Source organism: Bicyclus anynana, chromosome 7 (genome assembly GCF_947172395.1).
Source record: "Bicyclus anynana chromosome 7, ilBicAnyn1.1, whole genome shotgun sequence".
In the NCBI taxonomy this organism is placed as follows: Eukaryota; Metazoa; Arthropoda; class Insecta; order Lepidoptera; family Nymphalidae; genus Bicyclus; species Bicyclus anynana.
Window position 1 is genome coordinate 8,996,741 of NC_069089.1, and position 23,524 is coordinate 9,020,264.

General features: G+C 34.8%; 1 protein-coding gene across 1 annotated transcript; it reads left to right on the forward strand.

Moving 5' to 3' along the window:
- Positions 1-852: 852 nt before the first annotated feature.
- Positions 853-23,212, forward strand: LOC112047771 (uncharacterized). The gene is made up of 5 exons (XM_024085047.2): positions 853-1,741; positions 8,008-8,108; positions 15,318-15,389; positions 15,777-15,896; positions 16,314-23,212. The coding sequence occupies exons 1-5, from the start codon at positions 1,549-1,551 to the stop codon at positions 16,731-16,733; spliced, it is 906 nt and encodes a 301-aa protein (XP_023940815.1). The 5' UTR covers positions 853-1,548; the 3' UTR covers positions 16,734-23,212.
- Positions 23,213-23,524: the final 312 nt, after the last annotated feature.

Consider the following 23,524-nt stretch of genomic DNA (forward strand, 5'->3'; position numbering starts at 1 on the left):
TACGTGATAAACTTAATTTGAATTAAGTATTCAAAATTCGCGCGACGATCGAGTCTGGTCGGAGCTCAGTTGTTTGGCGCGAACTCAAATTTCAAATATGGAATACCAAATACGTTTCGCTTTTTTATTATCTGCAATGAAACTCACTGAGCATTATATTCTCAACTCGTTCAGATAGTTAACACTGCTTTAGGGTAACAAGAGAATCAATAGAAATGTTTATTGATCATCGAATGGAAGTGAGGCTGTATGTGAACTATATTGTTCTTACTTTACTCGCGTGTTAGGTACCATCTACATTTTGAAGCTCTTCTTTTATGAAGTGCTTCACAAAATATGTTTTTTTTTTAAATTGAAAATTTGCTTCTGAATAAAAATACGAAAACAGGTTTTCGTAACCGTCTCTTTAAAGAGGTTTCATTCTTGAATGTAAAGCTCTGGAAAAATTAAATGTGCATATTTAAAGAATGATTATAGTAGTCTCTTAGTAGATTTTAATAAGCGAAGTGAAAAAGTTTGCAATAACCGTGTCTTGTCGAAGGACGAAGGGTGCGTGATTCGTCGACCAACTATATAATATCGCCTATGTGGGTCAGTGCCGCCTACACGCAATTCGATAAAACTTTGCAACTACTTATTTTCTACTTGGTTACTATGTGTGACTTATTAAAATGCGCAAGGGGTGTATTAATATCTATAAAATGATTGTAAGCAATCACATAACAGATCATAAAAACTTCAGCTGAAATTAAAAAAAATAAACTCATAGTAGTTAGTAAAACAATGGATAAAAGGTTTATATGTAAATTAAACTACACACAAGTTTCATAATGAGTATATATTTGACTGTGTTAAGACTTTACTTAAAATATTTTTTGAACTTTTAGATCTTCAGAACAACCAAAATGTAAGTCGACTGTTAATTTATTCAAAGTAAGTGAGAAAGACATGAAATATTTTCCGCTGAAGACTAGCGAAAGTGTGTACTAATTAATAGTGCAAAGTATTGATCAATTGTTTCACCATGGTTCTAAATATAAAATTTCGTGGAGGAAGACAAAGTTCGCGCGCAATACGGGCGCGGGCAGGTAGAGCGGTGGAGCGGTGGAGCGGTGGAGCGGTAGAGCGGTACAGCGGGCGGGCACGCGGCACGTATCGATTCCGCGCCGCCTTCAGTCGGCGTCCGTCGAGCGCCGCGCTGCGCCGAGTCGCCGGCGAGCGGGCGTCGCCCCTCCCGCGGGCCCGCGCCCTCCCCCTCACTGAATCTCTCGTGACTCGACGCCGGCAAACTCGAACGACCTCTTTTCGCAAGCTAACGTCGCTAACGTCCATTTCCCGCCGCGAAACTGCGTTCGATCTTCGCGTGACTATCCAACTTCAATAATTTCTTGTTGTTTTTTTGTTTATTAAAAGTAGTTCTAATGTAGACAGTATTTTTTGCAATGCGCTCGCTAGGCTAGTGACCGGTAGAGTGCGATGCGTGTGAGTGCGCGCGGGTGCGGGCGAGCATGGCCGGGCGCGCTGCCGGCGGCGTAGGCGCGCGCTGCGATGGACTGCTGCAACTACGGCGAGTTCCGCGGGCCGTACGCGGCGGGCGCGGGCGCCTGGGACTACGGCTACGCGCCTCTGTCGTACGCCCCCTACGCGTACTACTCGCCGCACGCGCACGACCCCTACATGCGCTACTACCGCTACGACTACCCGCACCACGTGCATCACAATGATCATGCTATGCCTATGGGTTGGTATCGCGAAAACTAGATTATAAAAAAAGGAAAAAACAAGTGTGCAAAGACACGACGAAGTAAAACTTCTTTAGCTCTCCCTCTCAACGTCTGTTCGCCTCGCCCGATTACACTTTTCGTAACGCATCCACCAGCTTACTCCCCAAGTCAAGCGTGCGTAAAGAAGTTTTACTTCAAAAGTTTAGATATTCAAAAATGCACGCCTCATAATTCATAACACTTATTAGAACGTCTTAAATAATTTAATTCCCAACTTATAATATTCATTCAATTATAATATTGAATTTAACACCCAAATGAAAGCATTTCTTGCAATTCTGAAGAGCTGAAGATAGTAGCTATTTGAATGAATTAAGTTGACAGAATTACTGATATGTTGTTTCATTATGCTTGCTGGACTTCACTTTTAAACAGCCCTAAGCCTCTCAATTGCATAGCAGGAATAAGAATAAAAGAAACTATACGATTGGTGTAAAACTGTAAATAGTATACAATTTTGAAGTACCTTAAACATTCCTACTAAAATTCAGCTAGACAATTTAAAAACTCGCATGCACTCGTATGACTTCAATACATAGTCCATAATAATGAAAGGGTTTGTCAAGATTTAGAAAAACTAAATTATTTCATTGATTCGTAGTTTAAATTTAAAATACGAGTACTATGAAAAACTATTAACAATTACTCCGTCATTTCACAACTTTCCGTACAATTTAAGGAAAATTAAGGGTAAATTTTTATGAATTCCTTAAACAAACGTTTAGAAAGTTTGCAACCCTTTCGCTATTTGTACAGACAAAGATTTTCAAGTGCCCGAAAGTTAATAAAATTATAAAAGAGTTTCAGATTTCCTGTATTTTCATTGTTTGAAAATATTGTTTTAAGATTTTAATACATAATATTGTTTGAAGGTTATGGATTCACTTTGGTGTCTAATAACTTATTGTAGTGCAATTAATTCTTCTCTTTTGTCTAGAAATTTGATTATATTCGAAATATTTGAATAATTATTATTTTTCATTATTACCCACATTTAAAATTAATTCATTAGTCATACTGTATTATGTTAATCAATTAAATTTATCTTTTATGTCTTCTAAAGCTTTCTGAATGAAAAATTAAGGAAATTGCAAAGTCAATTGGACACCTGATACATAACTTTTGTGGATGTTTGTAACTCAGTCACGACTCAACGGATGAACAGATCTAAGTGGACACAGATATAGGTTATAGTAGTATATGACATAAACTACTTTTTATTCTGGCATTCATGGCATGGGATCTCAACGAGCATAATCGAGGGCATAGCTATTACTAGTACCTAGTAAGCACCCGATGTGACGAATGCACAAAGAAAATCAATTCTCCTTCTGTAACCGTACTAATTCCCTGAACGTAATTGAATTACAATGGCCACGTATTACCAGTTCGGTTAGTTTGGCTGAGCGTTTGTTTACCAATACTAGAGAGATCGGAATCCGCACGCGACGCGCGACATTCTGAAGTCCTGAACAATGAAGAATGAAGTAAGAATTAATGTTTACGTTTGGGCGGATTTCTCGGCGTCTACGTCACGTGTCGATGGCGGGGGTCGCGGGTGGGGGTCGGGGGTCGGGAGGGGGTCGCGCTACAGGTGGTCCCCGCGCGCGCGATTGATTGCCGCGGCGCACAGCCACTCTACATATTGACCGGGGTGCTAACACCCGCGTCGCCTCTCTCTCTGAACTTTGCACAGACTACGTGAATGCGACCGCGTCTCTTTTTCAACTATGCGGCTATGTAGAGTGGAACGCGAATGCATCTTACACGGCTGTTATAACACACTTCATTTGCTAGTTTCTTTCTTTTTTTTTAAAGACAGGCCTGCTTTTCCACCCGATTGGAGCAGTAGGTGCATCTAATCGTGGGTTCGATTCCCACAACTGAAAAATATTTGTGTGATGAGCATGGATGTTTTAGTGTTATAAGTATTTATTTATTAAATTTAAAGAATGTTTAATTACTATGTTCCTACAATATTAGTATATAGGTAGATAAGTAATGGACGATGAGCCTTTACACATGAATTCGCAGCAATCCTTCGAAAATTGAAAGCTGAATTTTAGGGTTAGGGTTGACTTATAACTAGCATAATAGCAACTCTCTCGCGAAGAGTTGCTACGAAGCTTTGGGTCTGGCGACTATTCTGTAAAAAATACGTTTTTACTTGGACAATTGGACTTTGGATCTGGACTTCCCCACAGTATAATTGGCTACCACACTTTCTTATAGGCATGGCAAACACTTTGGATATAATACAATCTGAAGCTATTGGTTTTTATTTGTATAAATATATTGCATCGGATTAACATTAGTTTTTAAAAAATAGTTTTGTTCAGGTAAAATACGTAACAATTTTGTAAATAAATATTTTTAGTACCTCATATTTCATATAATAATTATATAACACTAGCGGACGCCCAAGACTTCGTTCGCCCTTGGACATTTTTAATCCAGCCCTTACGTTTTCTCAACATTTCCCTTCACTGCTTTGCTCCTATTGATCGTAGCGTGATGAAAAGTATACTATAACCTACCCAAGAGTATGAAGAATAATTGTACCAAATTTCGTTAAAAACCGTTAAGTAGTTTTTATTTCTATAACGAACTTACAGACAGAGAGACAGACAGATAAAAAATTTACTGATTGCATTTTTGGCATCAGTAATCACGATCACTAATAGTTATTGTGATAGTTATTGAGGAAATATATTTCATATACAAAATTGTCCTTTTTACAGATTCATTATTAAGTATAGATATAGATTTAATAGTATTACACCAACATCGTAGACACAAGTTGCGTGTAATAAAACACCAGCATGTGGTCGATGTAGGCTGTCTGCGACTGGCAGTGCTAGACCTAACGTGGATATCAGTATTACAAGCTTAGAGCCTTTAAAAATCACCGACGAAAAAAGAGGGATAAGTTTGACGTGTCTGTCTGTCTGTAGCACCAAAGCTGACGAACCGATGAAACGAATTCAATTTGGTTTTTTTTTGTATTAAAGGTGACTTATGTGCAATTATTAGACAAGTTTAATAAAAATCGGTTGAGCCGTTTAAGACTTATAGGGATGAAAGTGGGGATGAATAACCTAATTTCTGTAAATATAGTCGAGTAGGGTCTCAAATGAAAGCGCTATAAAAGAGAAAATTTATCTAGATAATTTCATTACCTTCAGGAGATTTTATTTAAATTTTAAGTGTTATATTATTTATAAAATTATTACAACAAGAACCTTTAATTAAAAAAAGGGTTTTTTGCATTCTATTGATAAATAATATAATGAGAAACATATTCTTACTTATTCTTATAAATAGCTATACAAATCATGCCCACGTGGAGTGGTGGCAAGAATACTGACTGCATTTTCGTAAGCGCATTTCGAAAGGCAAAAACTGAATAGGTGAAATAATTCTGACACTAAGACTATGGTTCAAGGGTTTCCATGGCAAAAAGGACAAATATAAAAACCGAGAGGCTACTTATGCCACTTAGCGGTTTCAGATTTTCATGAAGCTTGCATATCTTTCTATTCACTAAAAAAGAAGCTAAAATAAATATAACAGTATTTTACGTAAATTATTAAAGTAATCCTCAAGCAGTCTGTCTGTCGGGTTAGCTAGTAATATATTCTATTGTAATCAACCATTTTATCGAAGCAATATCGCTGATTCTTGTCTATGGCTTCAAATGTCTTAGTAAAGATACGTAACGCACCCCTTTTTTACTTATATACAACTGTTTCTAACCTCCCATTGGACACAAGGCCGTCAGGGGTCGTCAACGCACTTCGTCGAGCAACGCTTATGGTCAAATATTTGAAACAATAATAAGACTACTTCAAACTTACAAAAGCAGACGATCCCAACCTTTGGCGCGACTTAAAATATTAAAGTTGTTGTCACATAAAGTTACGGCACAGTCGCATAAACAAAATAAAATGAATATGGAAATAGCATTCTTTAGTCACGCAATTAAGCGCGAGCTTGACACAGCAATTTGTATTATAATTTATATCATTCACGTTAGGGATGCTTTTGTAAGGATAATATTAAAGTGTAACAGGATATTTTTATAATCTTATGTATTGCGATGCGAAATTGATAACTCTATTGTAACGAGTAAGTTTAAATATTAGATATATCAAACATAATATTTAATACTAGCGGACGCCCGCGATTTCGTCCACGTGAAATTCAGTTTTTTACAAGTCCCACGAAAACCACGGATTTTTTCGATTTTAAGGGAACCTATATCTTGTTCATTATACTCCTATATCTTCCAGTGAAAGTCCTATTCCAAAGATTAGACCGGACAAATAGACAGACAGACAAAAGCTTTTTTAGCTGGTGGATTTCGGCCGTGGCTAGTTACCACCCTACCAACAAAGACGTACCGCCAAGCGATCGATCGTTCCGGTACGATGTCGTGTATAAACCGCAAGGGGTGTGGATTTACATCCTACTCCTAACAAGATAGCCCGCTTTCAACTTAGATTGCATCATCACTTACCATCAGGTGAGATTGTAGTCAAGGGCTAATTTGTTAAGAATAAAAAAAAAGACTACTTGTGTATGTTTTGGTATCGCGTAAATAACTATAGACACTTGGTAAAACACAGTTACTTTGAAATTACAGACTGATAATTCAATTTTATTTATTTGTATTGATTCTTGTAAGAACATAGTAAATATTAAGAGAGTAAACACAAGAGGTAAAATACAGTGTCTTCTTTAAAAGTTCTGCAGTAGGTTATAAATGACTTCGAAAATACTTTCACAACAAAGTTTTGAAGTCCATAATGGTTAGCAATTTTTAGGGAGTCGCTTAGGTATAAAATTCAAAAGTATTACGTTAAGAACCAAATGCAATTATAATTATTTTAATTATAATTGCATTTGTAAATAAGTTGTAAATAATTAAATATTATCTTCATCAGACTATACTAATGGGTCACTTTAGGGTCGAGCTTCTCTCGTTATAAGAGAGGATTTGCAGCTTAGACCCACGATACTGTTCAAATGCACGTTGGTGGGCACAGAAAAAAAACAAAGTATATGAAATCAATGGTGTGTAAACCTGTAACTGAGAAGGAACCATTTATTTGCATTTCATTATTTTGTTCAATTAAAATTCTCCATTTTTTAAAGAGTTAACCAGAATATTTACTGAGCTCTATTAATAAAATATGAGCTGGCAAATATTGGATGGGATCTGGTAAATTTATCAGATGTTAAATCACACCTGTACACATTTTAATGCTGAATATATTGATGTTACAATTTGTAGTTAAATTGTAACACTGATAATAATTACGTGCTTGTAGATACAGTGTAAATTATTATTATCGAAAAAGTTTTAATTAATATCCAAAATAAAATTAATATAAGGTCTTTACATATGAAAATGGCGTTTTGTCGGCCACTGGCCATTTTGATCTCAAATAGCTCCTGGTTTGTGCGGAATTCCAATTTCAAATTTATACAGCTCATGTTTTTGTATTTTGAAAACCCTTAATTTTTTTTCTTCTTTTGATTTTTTCTTTGCGTCACTCAGTTTACAAAATGAAAAACTTAAAATATATCATGTTTTTAACGATTTCGGGTTAAGTGAAAATTAAAACTAGTTTGCTCGTGCTTTTCAAAAGTAACAGAGGCTCTTTATAGAAGAAGAGATATGGAGTTTAGATCTATGTTGGCGGGATGTTTAATTCTTTAACGATATAGGCACTATCAGATTTAAAAAATAACGTCTGGGACCGATGAAATACGGGGTTGTAATACCACTTCCCAACTATGGGTGATTCCTTATTGAAGATTTTTAGAAGAAAGAGAAGTCAGTATATTATAGCCGAAGTGATATAAGCTAACCACAGGATATATGAGGTTGTCATAGTTTTTTTGCTCGCGGATGCCCGCAAAATCAACCGCGTGAAATTCAGTTTCCAACAGAACTATGAAATAAATCGGGGATATAAAGTATGCCGGTATGTTGCTCTACGACTTCTCTCCAAATCTTCCAGTAAATATCTTCTTAAAATCGATTCAGCCGTTCCGTTTTAGCTCCGACAAATAGACAGACGGACATAAATAAAAAAAAAAATCGTTTGTGTTTTATTTATGTATAAATTATAAGCCCTTGCGAAAACTCGGTTATTTTGAAATCACAACTTTAATTTTATTTATATGTAATGATTATATTTTTTTGTGTACACAGACTATGGCGCGTACGCACTGAAAGAAGCGCGCACGCGACGAGCTTCGGCACGCAGGGAGTTACGAGCGCAGCCTCCCGCACATCTGCCCCTGCCGCACACGGTGAGTCGTCGATTCATGTATAGGTAGCGACCTAAAAGTTGACCTATGCGTAGTAACACATTTCCTGGTCTTTCCGACTTCTACTGCCCCGGACCGCATTCGAATCTACACCCTCTGAAGGCAGAGGTCAAATCCACTGGGCTCTAATCCAAATTAAAATACATAATTTTCATTTTTCTTTTAAGCGTATTTAGTTTACAATTCAATTTATTGTTGTTCTTGTTTATAAATTATTACTGTAACTTATCCCTGGTATAACTGTAACTTATAACTATACTGTAATTTATTCCTTTAAAAAAATAAAATAATTTTTTGTCCTGATCATTTTGATTTTAGGTGTTTTATTAGAATAAGGTTTTATATGTCAGACCTTTTTTCTAAATGCAAATGTCTTTTGAATGGCTTATATTGATAAGCTACTAGACATGAAAAAAATTCAAAAGACATGTTCAACGTATATTGATAGCAACCATCTCGATCGTACCGGTTTTCAAACAAAAGCCCCACCAATGTATTAATGTTTTTAGATGCTAGGATGCATAATTGTATTAAGACACTAAAAATAAAAAAAAAAATACAAAGCTGTTAATTTGGTGTTCTAAATTACAGCAAATTAAAACTAGAAAGTTATTTCGAAGAAACTTTTACAAAATATCAAAATGGATTCACTTTCTATTAAAAATATTGTTATTACGTAGATGAGTTTCGCTTTCACTAACAGAGCGATCGCCTTCAAAGTTAATTTTACTATTTTAATCAGTCCGCTCTCGTTGAAAATAAATGAATGTGGTTTATGTAGGGTTGAAGTGAAGTTACAATGTCAGCCTCTACCGCAGCGGTTTTACTGTTTACGTCGAGATTTATGAAGTCAACGACGCCTACGCAACTAAATACGTAGCGTCTGTTTCGTAGACAGCTGCTACGCATCCGGATCACATTAGGCATGTGAAAGCATTTTGACAATACTAGAGAAATATCATTAAATAAAAAGTGAAACTTTTTATGTCTACGACGCCTACGCCGTTTGATTCGTAGCGCGTAGCTTTTTATTCGTAGACAACTGCTACATCGTCCGCCCACATTAGAAAAATAAAAATAATTTAATATAAAATAAAAGTAGGTAAAGAAAAATGGAGAACCATGTCTACGGCGCCTACGCAACTAGATAGGTCATTGCGTAGCAATTTTCGTAGACGTACGCTACGAATTCCGCCCACATTGGTATGGTAAAAACAAAAGCGGTACCTAATTTATCATCATCAGCCAACTCATTTATTTCAAATTTAAAAACCCCTTAATACAAGCGGACGCCCGCGACTTCGTCCGCGTGGAATTCAGTTTTTCACAAATCCCGTGAGAACCATTGATTTTTCCGGGATAAAAAATAGCCTATGTGTTAATCCAGGGTATTATCTATCTGAGCTTTCAATTTCAGGCAAATCGGTTGAGTAGTTGCAGCGTTAAAGAGTAACAAACATCCATACAAACTTTCGCGTTTATAATATAAGTAGGATTATTAGTGTGACGTGTCACAGCAAGATTTATTAATCTACTGGGTTATTATCTATCAATTTACCGAGTTACAAATAAAAATGGAATACAAATAAGAAACAAGATGTCATACATGTTATTTTGTCTTACTAATTGCTGTCACATTTCGCGTCTTGTTGAAATATCGTGGCGGTGCGCGCCGTCCATTCCAAAATATAGGTCAGTGTCAAAGGACACTACATTTCTACTGTCCATGTCGCGAAACTTATCTTTACACTCTTGAAATATAAACCCTCTGTGCCAAGGAATAAGATCGTGTTTTAATTAGACCACAATTTATGATGTGAATTAGTTTCCGCTTTCTACTCGATTAAGGGTCATGCATAACAATTTTAGGAAAGTTTTTGCATACATTAATGTGGTGTTCAGGTTCGGGGTTGATTTCATTATAGATGTTTGCGGTGTGATACCGCAAAACAATTACTTAACAATTTACCAGTTTTGTTAATGACGGTACTTTAGTTATAAAGAAACAATGATAATGAAGAAGAAAGTAATTGTACGTAAACGAATCTCAATTCAAACGTCAAAACTGGTACTTAGCATTAATATAAACATGTATTTTAAAGTTTAAATCGTGTATACAGAACAGTGTGCTCTGAAATTGCTACTTAAAATATTCAGTCGGTTAAGGTGACATAAACATAAATTTATTAACGAGCACACGCTACGGAGAACCTCAAATGAGAATACTGTACCCATTTCGTGCTAGATCAATGCAGGGATATAAGTTCTCATTGCAACTCTTTCAAATGGCTTAAATGGTCACCGTAAATGAATACGAGGGTTGTCATATTTGGGTATGCGGAAGTCAGTGAGTGGTATTATTACGGTGTTATATTATGAGACAAGCGAGGTACAAAGGCGCTAATGAGGGCGGCAGGCGTCACAGGGGCGCGGTAGCGCGGGGGGAGGCTGGTGGCCCATGAAAGCTGTCAGCGGTTGATTTTTCCGAGTGTCGTGGGCGCGCTGATCGATAAGTCACGTGGTTCGCGCCGCTCGCCGGTTACCGCTCGATAGTTAGCCTCCGCAAATCTCCCGCCACTACTCTAATGTACCGTATGACTAGTTTTCAGCGGTCGAGGTATTGCGTAATGACTTGCACAGCCTTGCTCGTGTACACTTGTAAAATGCAAGCAATAACTCTACCTTCTGTAATAAACCTTAGATACAGAATTTAAAATTCCTAATGTCCTTAATAATTTTAAATGTTCTGAATTTTTATAACACTACAGGGATTTTACAAGGCTTTTGGTATTACCTTGATAAAATAAAACAGCAGTCAAGTTGTAAAACCTCGATGCAATCTAAACTTGATGTGCGCTATATCTCTTGTACATCAGTTTAAAAACCCAACGGTTTCTACATGGCATAGAACTGAATTACTGAAGCAATTGAAACGTTTGCCGTATCGTTTATTTCGTATTGCTTTATGCCCTACTTAAGACATAAAGTGAGCTATTAAAATGTTCACCATATTTTGCCTACTTTAGAATTAAAAATTAATTCTTCATCAATATTTTTATAATTTCAAACTCAATCTTAATCGTATTCTAAATATATAAAAACGAAGAGTCACTCATCACGAAATCTCGAAAACCATTTGACGTACAAAGTTGAATTCGGCAGGAAGGTAGTTTATAGTTAGTAAAGGTCAGCTAAGAACGTATTTTGCGACAGAGCCGGATTAAGGAGATCTAAGGGCGGACATAGTCGCGGGCGTCCGCTAGTACTCATAAAAGATCTTTAGGGCGCTAAAAATATTTGTTTCTATGCACAGAAAACAATATTTCACTTAATAAATTAATTTAAAGCAAGTACTTACTTTACAACTTAACTCATTTTACTTACTAGCATATGCCCCGCCGTTTTACTTGCGTAGCTCCCATTCCCCTGGGATTAAGAGATAGCTTATGTCACTCATAAATAAAGTGGCTTTTATTGGTAAAATTTTAAGAATCATTTCTGTAGTCAATGATTACCCCCTACAACATCACAAACTTTACTTTTATCTCTTTATAATATTAGTCTACATTATTCAGTGATCCATAGACAATAATTACTAGTATGTAAATGATATAATTTGTCCATTTTCACCTGTACCTACGCGCGTAAGTTGTTACAAAATTTTCTTGAAAGCAATATTGTCTTTGCTGGAAACTGAAAACGTTCGGATGTAAGGGCACATAAGAAGCTGCAGGGATTGCCCAAGATGTAGGGATGCAGCACTGCAACGCAGAAATGCAGAGGGAGTGACGGACATCGATCGCGCCGCGCCGCCCCACCCCACATACAGCTAAACGTTATCTTGTACGAGTACATAGCTACATTACATACCGTTTTATATACACGGTCACAGTGGGAACTATCTAATCGTCGGTATTTATAAATTGGTACACAGATATTGTGTTTACATAACAAACCTTGCGGATGGCGCGCGGCGTTGACGGGATGATCGCGTTCAAAATAATTCGTTGGTATAATAAAACGTTATAGAATATACCACGATATATTGGTATTATATTTCACGCTGAATGTTTGGTTTTGATGTGATAGTAAAGCTTACAGAACAGATGCTAAAAAAACTAAAAGAGCGTCAGAAAACAGTACCACAATATTAAATTGTGTCCTAATAACGATTTTTAAATAATTTTCAATATTTATCTAACAGAAAACATTTTATAAATCTTCCATTTACTTTCTTTAAAAGAAAAAAAGAGTATCTATACCAAAATAAAATAACTGTAGAATTTAAATGGCAGATTCAACAAATAGAGAAATCATATCATCATTTAAATGAAATATAGCTTCGAAGCTACGAGTATATTATATTTATGTATGTAATACTGCTTACTGGTATAAGATACCCATTAGTTAATTCGTAAATTAAATAGTAATTCATTATTAATTAAATAGAACAACATGAAACAATTGATAAGGAAGCACCTTAAAAATCAAAATTGTATTACATTTTGAAATTATTAAATTTATGATGTTAACTTAAGGATTTTTTTAAAGTTAAATTTAATAGTCTCCACAATTAAATAAAATCTGTTAGCGTGTCAGTAAGTAGCAATCGGCAGAGATAAACAGATAGTTTATGGTGCAGAAGTTATGGTGTTTAACGTGTTGCTAGAGTCTGTAAATAAATCGTAAAAGTGCGGTTCAAACAACTGTAACTAAGCAATCTTTGACATTGATTATGTGCAAAGTTTATGATATCGATTGCACGCGTATTGCCCATAGACCTACAAAGGCATTCGAGGCCGCACCTAATGTAATTGCCATACCTTTTCGTGCTTAAAGCATTAATTGTTATTGAGGACTAAATACTTTTGACTGATTACTATTATTGTTTAAGTAATGGTTCATGGTTGTTGCCATATCGATTTTTAGATTAACCGTACGTATTAACGGATTTTTTATCAATTGTTTCAAGGAGCCGTGATAGCCCAGTGGATACGACCTCTGCCTCCGATTCCGAAGGGTGTGGGTTCAAATCCAATCCGGGGCATACACCTCCGACTTTTCAGTTGTGTGCATTTTAAGAATTTAAATATCACGTGTCTCAAACGGTGAAGGAAAAACAGCGTGAGGAAACCTGCATACCAAAGAATTTTCTTAATTCTCTGCGTGTGTGAAGTCTGCCAATCCGCATTGGGCCAGCGTGGTGGACTATTGGCTAATCCCTCTCATTCTGAGAGGAGATTCGAGCTCAACAGTGAGCCGAATATGGGTTTATAATGATGATTAACGGATGTGAACTATTATTTTCTTTTTTTCGAGGTACGTAGATTGTATTCTGGGTTATATCTATAGATATAGAATTATTTTATTCCGCGAAATCTGTTATCTCTTTTAACATAATCACTATCCGCGTCCGTATGTCCGCGTGGATTAACCTTTATTAGGTTAACCAACGCGGACAAAATAGGCATCTCCTAGTGATTATGTAAAGGAGTTATAAATGAGTTAAAGAAAAAAAATTATGGCAGATGGTTCTCACGAATTTTTCTTCTTAAAAATGTATTTAAACCATCAAATTTAACAATGTATTTACCTAATTTAACTCTTACATTGTTAATAAACTTACTATAGTAAGACTGGTCACATGGTTCGCTTAACCTTAAAATGCGGGTACCTACAAAGTACCTACAAACGATATTTGTTTAAGTTATCGATTCCACGTTCGTCGTCATCGACGCGCAAAACTCGTTGTTTCCAGTGTAAAGGCTGTTACACAACGAGAGTTTCCCAAATATGAGCCACAGTTGCTTGCAGTGTCGCTATGTGTAGAAATAAACCGTTATTATTTAATACTCCAAGTCTCAGTCAGTGTCAGTGATAGACCAGTCGATATGACCTCTGCCTCCGACTACGGAGGGTGTGGGTTCGAATCCGGTCCGGGGCATGCACCTCCAACTTTTCAGTTGTGTGCATTTTAATAAATTAAATATCACGTGTCTCAAACGGTGCAGGAAAACATCGTGAGAAAACCTGCATACCAGGAAATTTTCTTAATTCTCTGTGTGTGTGAAGACTGCCAATCCGCTTTGGGCCAGCGTGGTGGACTATTGGCCCAACCCCTCTCATTCTAAGAGGAGACTCGAGCTCAGCAGTGAGACGAATATGGGTTGATAACGAACTCCAAGTCTCTCCTCGATGCGGAGAAAAATAAAAAGTGCGAGAAGACCTCCTTAAAAATATTTTTTTTAACACCAACTTACTAAATTCATCAACTTACTTTTCGTTGCTACATGAAAAAAGGAAACCAATCTAAAATGTTGCCCATACTAACCATAATCTACCTATGAAAACCGCATGTAAATTAGCGCATATAAATCAATAAGATTTAAAAATGGTCAGTAAATAAAAAAAATCAAAGAGTTGGTTTCTACGTAGTGAAGTAGAAACCAATTCTTATTCAATTAAGTAAGTATCCAGTTTATGATGTGTATTGGCCGTTCGCCGTTACCGCTACCGTTTGTATCAGTCCTCGCTAAATCGATACCTGCAGCCAACGGGCGGAACGATTTCTCTAACACCAAAGTTTCTTTCAATTGAGCAAATGTGCGCGTTTATGTCTAATGATATGAATGTTCTAAAAATTTTCTACAAACTTACCTTACCATTTACTTGTCACCTATTACGACTATCACTACAATATCTGGGTGACCAAGTTCAAAGTTTTTTTTGATGCCATCTGTTTGAGGTATTAGTAATGTCCTACAAGATACTTGTACTAAAAATTCTAACCTTTAAGAGACGACACTTTAATTAGACGCGATTTTGTGAAAACACCCAGACACAAGTAGATGTTTAATTAAATACAATTAAGGAACATTTAAAAACCCTATAAATATAATATTTTTAATAAGAAAATTGAACCGACTTCAACGACGTATTTCAGTTAATTTGAGTTTAACACAAAATTACTAAAACGATTTTCATGAAAATTAAATGGGACCAATCTGAAAGTATACTCTTCGAACAATAAAATAGTTTTTAAAATTAGTTGCTAAATGACGAGGTTATGAGGTAACAAACATAAAAAAAACACAGGCGTTGAATTGAGAAACCTCCTCCTTCTTTTGAAATTCGGTTAATAATAATTAAACGTGAAGAAAAGTTTAACTAAAATAAATATTTTTGTTGCAGCCACCCTTAGAATGTGGAATGAATGGACGCGGGTCAGCCTACTGCGAACCGCAGATGTGGCCATCTTATCAGGTAATCCACGAGTTATGACTGAGTTTGATACTTTTATAGAGGTCGAAAATCGACCATTACTATACATTCATTTTGGCTTTCTACAATCATTTTCCATATAATTTTACTATTACTTTAGTTACTACCTCTATTAAATACTCGTAATAAGTAGATAACTATATTAGTTATAACTAGCGGATGCCCGCGTGGAACAAGATGTAAACTTTCAACCCCTTCTATATGTATTTTCGCATATGTATAATAAATAGTTCACTAATAATTTTATCAAACAATAACTCAAAACATGAACGATTTATATTAAAAAAAACTTCAACTCTAAGCTGTTATTAGGTAACAGAAACTTAAGCGAATTGATCAGAGTTAAAAATTAACTGGTTGGTATTCCAGATGGGGATGATAGGAAATGGAGGCTGGGGCGGAGCGAGCAGCATGGGCGGCTCGTGGGCATCTCGTACTATGTGCTCCCGGGAGCCGATGCGGTACCCTTCTGACTGCCGACTAATGAAAGTAAGTTTTGACATTCATTATAAGCCTAATTAAATGTCTCACTACAGGTCAACGCCTCCCTTCTTATATGATAATATGAGAGGGAATAGGGAGCTTATGCTCACCACTCTACTCTACGGGACCGATGGCCCTACGTGCTCTGTGCTACGTGAATGTAACACCACTGACTTCAGTCAACTCCGGCCTGAGAATTTTAACTAAACATTTCTTAGAAAAAAGAAAAGCTCTGTATTTCATATAGCCCGACCCAGAACTCGAGCCCAGGACCTCGCGATCTGATACCATAGGCTTCACTGGACCAACGAGGGAGTAAAGTAAGATAAGTCTGAGATAAGCCAAAGCGAAATAATTAAAAATTCACAGAGCTGGGAATTTCTAACAATTCGTTTTAATTAATTACATATTTATGTATTTCAGACTTCAAATCTACATCCTTCGAATTTTGTAAGTGGTCAGGATGGAAGATCTACACCTTATCCGACGTACGAGGATTCGCATTACAACGGGGATGGCGGCGCGAAGCAGAATATGCAGGAGTTCTCTGGGCGAATGACTACGCCACCAGAGTCGGTGCGAGCTGCCCGCGAGCAGCGGCAGTCTCCGCCCGAAGAGAAACGGCCGCCGGTAGTGCCTCTGCCAGCCTTCCAGCAAGCCTTCGGCTCCACCGAGATCGGCAAGTTTGCCGAAGCATTCAGCCGCGCCGAGGTCGCGCACGAGGCGGAGGACACCTCTGACAACTTCATGTTTGAGTCGTTCCCGGAATGGGACGGTCCACCCGAACTGCAATGGACCTCGCAGCCCGCGTCCCGGGAAATAAAATGTGAAGACAACTTTTGAGGACGTCTTCACCCTAGTGCTAATTCCGGGCGGTTACGCCTTATAGGTAATTAGATAATTTTTAGTTCCACCACCACGTTGCCAAAATGAAGTAGCTGGATGTCGGAGTTATACCGACGTCATAGAACTAGGATGTGATACCAAATTTTTTAATGTGTACGAAGTCAAATGAAATAGTGGGGTGACTTTTAATTCATATACATAATATGATATAATATTATACTATAGAAAAAAATAGTTATTCCCTTTAACTAGTTTTAGAGAGACCCTAAGTGATAAGAGGATTAACCGTTAGAGTGGGATGTGGGAACGTAGGTAGGTATGGCGAATATATGAAAAATGAATCAAGATTCAATGTGCCTTTAATGGAAGAGCCCGGCCGCATCGCGCGGCGTCCTTCGCCCCGACCCAGTCGCTACGGATGTCGATATCATAATTACAATAGCAAATTTAGGGACCAACGTTTAGACAAATATACACGACCCTGTCGCGTACACGACCTATGCGCAATAAGCTCAACGAAATGAAAGGTTCAGTCAGGGAGTTTAACGAAATTTATAGGAACCCTAGTTGAAAAATTATGACTACTGAATGCAGATGAACAGTCTGTCTTAAATATTAATCGCAAAAATTATTATTAATGTTTGATAAAATCGTAAGTGTAACTGATTCGCGAGTTTAAGGCGGAAATAATATAAAGGTAAAATTTACCAATACCTGATTATAATAAAATTAGACTATTGGCTATGATAATTAAGAGTAAAGTATTAGTATCTAATGCATCGTTTATCCGACAGAGTTTAGAATTAACTGAAATTTTACTTTGTGATAAATCTGTTAAGCCTATATTGTTTGACAGACAAGCTTGCTGCTTAATACCTATAAAACGCAAAATGTTACTAGTACCATGAACACATGCGCTATTTTTAGTCCAGTCAAACAAGGACTTTGCATAAATTCTGTAGAAGCTGAAAATTTATATGAACATTAAAGACACTAAATTGTTAAACGATCTCCATCGATCCCTGTATGTATAAGATTTATACAAGTACAAATTTTGCGGAAATAATTGTTTTTCATCGAGTTGTTTTGTTTTATAAAAAAAAATTTTGTAATTAATTTTTTCACAATTCTGATAAGTGTGTGCAAAATTCTTTGTAATATTTACGCAACTTGAAAAGTATATAACATTCTTGGCCCATAACGTATATTTCACATTTTTAAGAATCATTTTTCTTTTTCAAGTTTCTTACTTTTCGGGCTAACTTGATCGGACTATAATCGGTATTATTTATTTATTTATTAACACAAAATATACGTCCGGCTATGTTACATCTTTGTAGCGAGTAAAGTAGAATGGAATGGAATAGAATGGATTAATTTTAAAAGGATGCATGTTTTAATTACCGAAGAAAATCTTTAAAAAGAACTTAATTTCAATTTATTCAGATTATCACAAAGTAAATGAAATTATTTATATTAGGTATATCCTTATTATAAAATTAAGTATGATTCGCATTAAAATATCCCTTCAATGACTTCAAACTATACCTAACTAGCCTTTATAGACTTTAGTGGGGCACCAGACGCCGCGCGGAATCATAAGTATTTAAAATAATCTTTGAAAATTATTAATAAATAAATAAATAATGAAATCATGTAAGTATATTTAGGTAGTTAAATTTTTAAAGAGATTACTTATGAATAAGACAGCTTTTTGAGAAAATTGCTAGGGTCCAATGAATTCGAAATAAATACCTATTGTGGTTTTACAAAGCAAAGTAACAATTTCTGACTTCTTGACATTTCAGTGCATTTAACGGGTCGGTTTAGGGCTACTTACGAGGACTCTTGATTTATCAAAATTGGACCTATAATTAATTTGGAAGCGAGCTTTGATTAAAGTATAGATAGCAGAATGCAAAGTCCATTTATTTAATTGATTGTTTCTTTTTTATCTGTGATAAATAATGTTTAATTGTTTTAATTTTTGTTTATTGAAAGTTTTGAAAGAAGTTGTTTAAGATTTTATTTAAGTATGTAGCCAACTAATTTATTTATTTAAATTTGTCAGAAGCATACGAGCTACGCAAGTTCTTTTAAAGTAAAATACGTGTCGAGTAAAATACTTTACATAATCTAATAAAAATAACATTGCTATCGGGATAGCAGTGTTATATTTTTTTACTGAATGATGAAGAACTGATTTTATATTAAACATTTGTTTACAAATTCTATTATTTAATCTCACTGTGCAGTTAAAGTGTCCACAAATCAGATACGAAAGTTCACACAGCAATTATTGCAAAATGGTAAAAATTATTGCAATGGTTGCAAAAATGAAAATATGATGAAAAACTATGTAGTGACTGATTATTTGAATGGTGCTGATCTTGTTTCAAATCGATGGATGTAAAAAGATGTTGGTCAATGTACAGTGAGATTTATTAGTGTTTGTTCCGATTACAGCTTCAAGGTTAATTGCTGCTATCTGCTCGTGCTCGTATGCTTGTAAACGTATCACACCAGTCGGTATCCCAGATTCAAATAATTAGGTATTAATTAAAACTTAAACTTCCATTGGTCTTCGTTATTGTGAAAAGAATCTATGTGTGTCTGTATCTGAACCTCTTTCGACAAATCAGCAAAATTAATGGAGTGCCTTATGTAATTATTATGATATGAAATTAGGTGGATGAATTTTATTCTAGTCTAATTTGAAACACCATATAGTTAATAGTATAATGAAACCTCTTTTAAACCGAGATTCATTAATGAGTAGATGTGATAATAAACTTATTTAAAGTTATTTAACGATATACATGTAATAGCGTGCGTAATATATTTAAAATATTATAAAAATCTTAGTCAACGTGTGCGCTAACTTTAAATACAATAGATATATACAAAATAATTTGTTATATATAATGAGTTTTATTTGTGTGAATAGGTATATTATAGGAGTTATGAGATAGATCTTCAATATATGTTGTATTTTTTGGAATTATCGATTCAATCGCTATTTTAGTGTTATGTGGATGACATCTAAATGTTTATTTTGCGTATCCGTAAAGTAGACTCCGCGCCACGAAATAAGTCCTAAGGCTAAAAACTGAACTAAAATTTACAGCGCCTTACACAAATGACAATAAGACCGCCATTACCAAATAACAATGAGCGCGATTAAGACATTAGTGCCACGTCTGCAGGACTTGTTTCGTGGCGCAAAGTTTAATAAGATTTTGGGCAAATAATTTGAACAGCAAGACTCTGCAGCTACAATGGATTATTACAATGTAGCAGCAAGTTAAGTAATTCGAGATTCTGTTCAAATAATAGTATTACATCCGAATTAAAAACTACCTCCACCCATTTGTTTAATGAAGTGATTTAAATCAGATGGGTGAAGGTTCGTTTCTAAGTCGGATCTTCTACAGAAATTATTTGGCTAAAGTATTTATCAAGATTATAGTCCATTTGTAGTTCAATTAGTATTCACCACAAAAGTTTTATCAATATAACAGCAGTATGTACTGAGATTTGGTAATTTTGCTTTATCATTTCATAATCATCTTTAATTCTGAACTTCATTTATAAATTAAAATAATCGGTGTCTTACATAAACTTATAAACTTACTCTTAGATTAAGTTGAACGGAATATTTGAAGTACTTAAGTCTAAAAGTAGGATGTAGTTAATTTTTTTTTAAGAATTTTAAGATCGATTTATTGTGGTGACTATATTTGGCTACACAATACTATATTCATAGAATTGTTTGATTAAGAAAGTTACTCAGATTAAGCTTGTTTTTATTATTCTGTGTAACTTTCAATCATTTATATAATATGTATTTAATTTAAAACTATTCTTCACACGTTACTGAGTATTTTACAACCCAATTAAACTAAAAAATAATTTAGTTTAGTTTAAAAAAATATCGACAATTAGATGTGTATTTTATATATGATACAATGTTCTCTTTTGTCCATTCGGATACGCCAAAAGTCCGTGTTAGGAGTGGGTACAACAACAATAAGAAGGGATGGGGTTCGAATCCTAGACTTCTCAGACTTGAGTCCGATCGCTCAACTGTCGAGCTCTTGAAGCATTTATGAATAACACCTATACTACTGGTCTTTATGTTTAATTTTGTCACTTATCTACAACATTGAAAAAATATATTTCATTTTTCTTTTTTGCTTAAAACATATTCTATCGCTCAGTCAGTTTGAAGGAAAACCTAATGATATCAAAGATTTTATACTATTAGATTAATATATAATCAAACCCGACTAAAACTTACGTGATACAAAGATGAAAGCTCGACTAGTTATAAACCTATACGGGCCCATAGTCATGAACTGGTTGTTGCAACTCGCGAAGTTGTTGAAACAGCGAAGCCGCTCTCAGCGCGCGTTGAGAGAGGGATTGAGGGATGTGGGGTGAAGGTTCCGTTACATTCTCGGTTGTCTGAATTTCATTTTGATTGGACTCGTCTTCTTGTGAAAAAAACGAACTATCACTATCTTGCTCCAAGTTTGTTATTTGCGACATCGAATGAAATACCGCTATTTCCACGCTGCCGGCAGCACCCATTTATGGTCGCTATTAAAATTCGGGTGACGACTAAATTCCATTGTTTCACGAGGTACTAGAAACTTTTCCCTTGACAATACGGAAGCCTTACTGAAACGAAAATTGCATATAAAGACATACACAACATATTTTTTTTCGTTCATATTTAGTTAACGGTAAGTTTTTTAAAGTATTTGACAAAGTATTCGTTTTTTTTCAAGTAAGCTTAGTTTACATGAACTTTTCAGTGACTACCACCGGATTGGAAGGCAGACTCTTCAGAAGAGCGTGCAAGATTTTTTAGTTAATGTATTTTTTGAATCAATGATCAATAGTAATAAATTATAATTTACAATATAAAATATGAAAACATCATGCGATTACATTTAAAATTTTATGTGCTCTCAATGTCGGACTCTATTGGTATTTTGAAAATTTACTTTTGAAAAATGCAAATAGATGCAAATTTATGATAATCATAAAACGAGCTGTAATAATTAATTTATGAGTACGATACTTCCAAATATTTTCCCTTATTGGTTTCAGTAAAAACTGCAAAACATTAACAATTCGTTTTTCCAAAAGTCAAAAAAACATTTCAGTTTAATTTTTAATTTGTTCCTTGTCTTATAATCTTTTTTGTCTTTTACCTACCAAAAAGTTTACCTACCAAAAATTTGTAATTATATTTTTCTATTTTTTTGATGAATTTTTTGGTGTTTTTTTAAAATGATTCCATTGTATTATTTCAATAATTTTTAAAAATTTAATCAACATTGAAATTTCAGATGAGGCAGATTCTTAATAGATATAATTTTAAATAAAATTATTTTAAAACGTAGTCTGTGCCACATACTGTAATGTATATATACTATATACATCTACTTAGTTAGATTTATTGTTATTTATTTAAGTTAGGAATTTATAATTTATACTATAGAGAGCTGTACAGAACGTAATTTATAAAGTGTTTCACATTATATAGAGCTTCCCGTTTGACTTTCCTACAATTTTGTCTACCATCAGAGTTAGTATCACTAAATATTCCAAATATATTATATAGTTTTCATATGAATTCGAACATTTAGGAATAGGAATGACACTTTAGTTATAGTATCTGTTTGTGATCGTCGAATGTATTTGTGACAGTCGAAATAAGTAACTATTTATAAAAAAAGACATTCTAATAACAGTACAAAGCAAAATGAGGTATATTCGTTTCTTTATTATTGCTTGGTATTTAATAAAATTAATATTGTCCCAAAAATTTAACTAAGGGAAGTACGGGAATTATACGAATAATTAATAGAAAATCAAGACGCAACTTTGTACCCATATGAAGCATTACTGTGGATATTCGTGTATTAACACTAATTACAGTATTATAAGTTATATTTTTAACTTATGTTTATTATTAATACGATATAAATAACATTATTATTTATTTATGTAAGTATGGATTCAATAAATTCGATTAGGTAATTAGATTCACAAAATTTTTACATTTAACAATAATTACGAAGTAGGAATCATTTGTAGATTAAGTATACGGAACTGTTATGATTTCAAATAGATACTGAAGTTACAGATTATATTTACTTGGATGCTTTGCCGTTTACTTTTTTAAACGTTGTATTCGAAGGTTTTGTATGGTATATATAATGTTATAAGTAATTATGAATCAAGCCAGTAGATTTACGGAAGATTAACTTAGAAGAGAATGTTTACTACCCTCTCTCTAGTTGATATCATTATTGTAAATATTTAATTATGTTTCAAATGTTCGTTCATATCAATTTAGAGAAACTGTTTTAATAGAAAATTGTAAGATTTTAATTCCCAATTCACCGATACATTTGATTTACGGATGTCGATGTACAATTAAATAAACTCATTTTAATGAACATGTGTTGTTTATTTTTTTTATAAACGTTCCATAATTTTATAGTTTTGATTATAATCTATTTGGTAAATATACTTCCATCGATAAACAATACCTCAATTGTACATTTTTGACGATTATCTTTTGATACTTACCTACATACAGTAAAATTGACTAAGACAATTGATTCACCTAAAGTTTCGCTTTATTACACGATTTGAAATAGTGTATCAATACAAAACATTAAGGTACTCCTTATCAGCCGATAGACGTCTACTGCTGGACATAAGCCTTTTCTTGCATGGACCTCCAAGCACAACGATCTCTAGACGCC

What these genes read in the sequence shown, in the direction of transcription:
- LOC112047771 (XM_024085047.2), top strand. Translation starts at nt 1,549, where the DNA reads ATGGACTGCTGCAACTACGGCGAGTTCCGCGGGCCGTACGCGGCGGGC. An exon ending in TGATCATGCTATGCCTATGG is followed by an intron (nt 1,742 to 8,007) that starts GTTGGTATCGCG and finishes TTGTGTACACAG; the next exon opens with ACTATGGCGCGTACGCACTG. An exon ending in CTGACTGCCGACTAATGAAA is followed by an intron (nt 15,897 to 16,313) that starts GTAAGTTTTGAC and finishes TATGTATTTCAG; the next exon opens with ACTTCAAATCTACATCCTTC.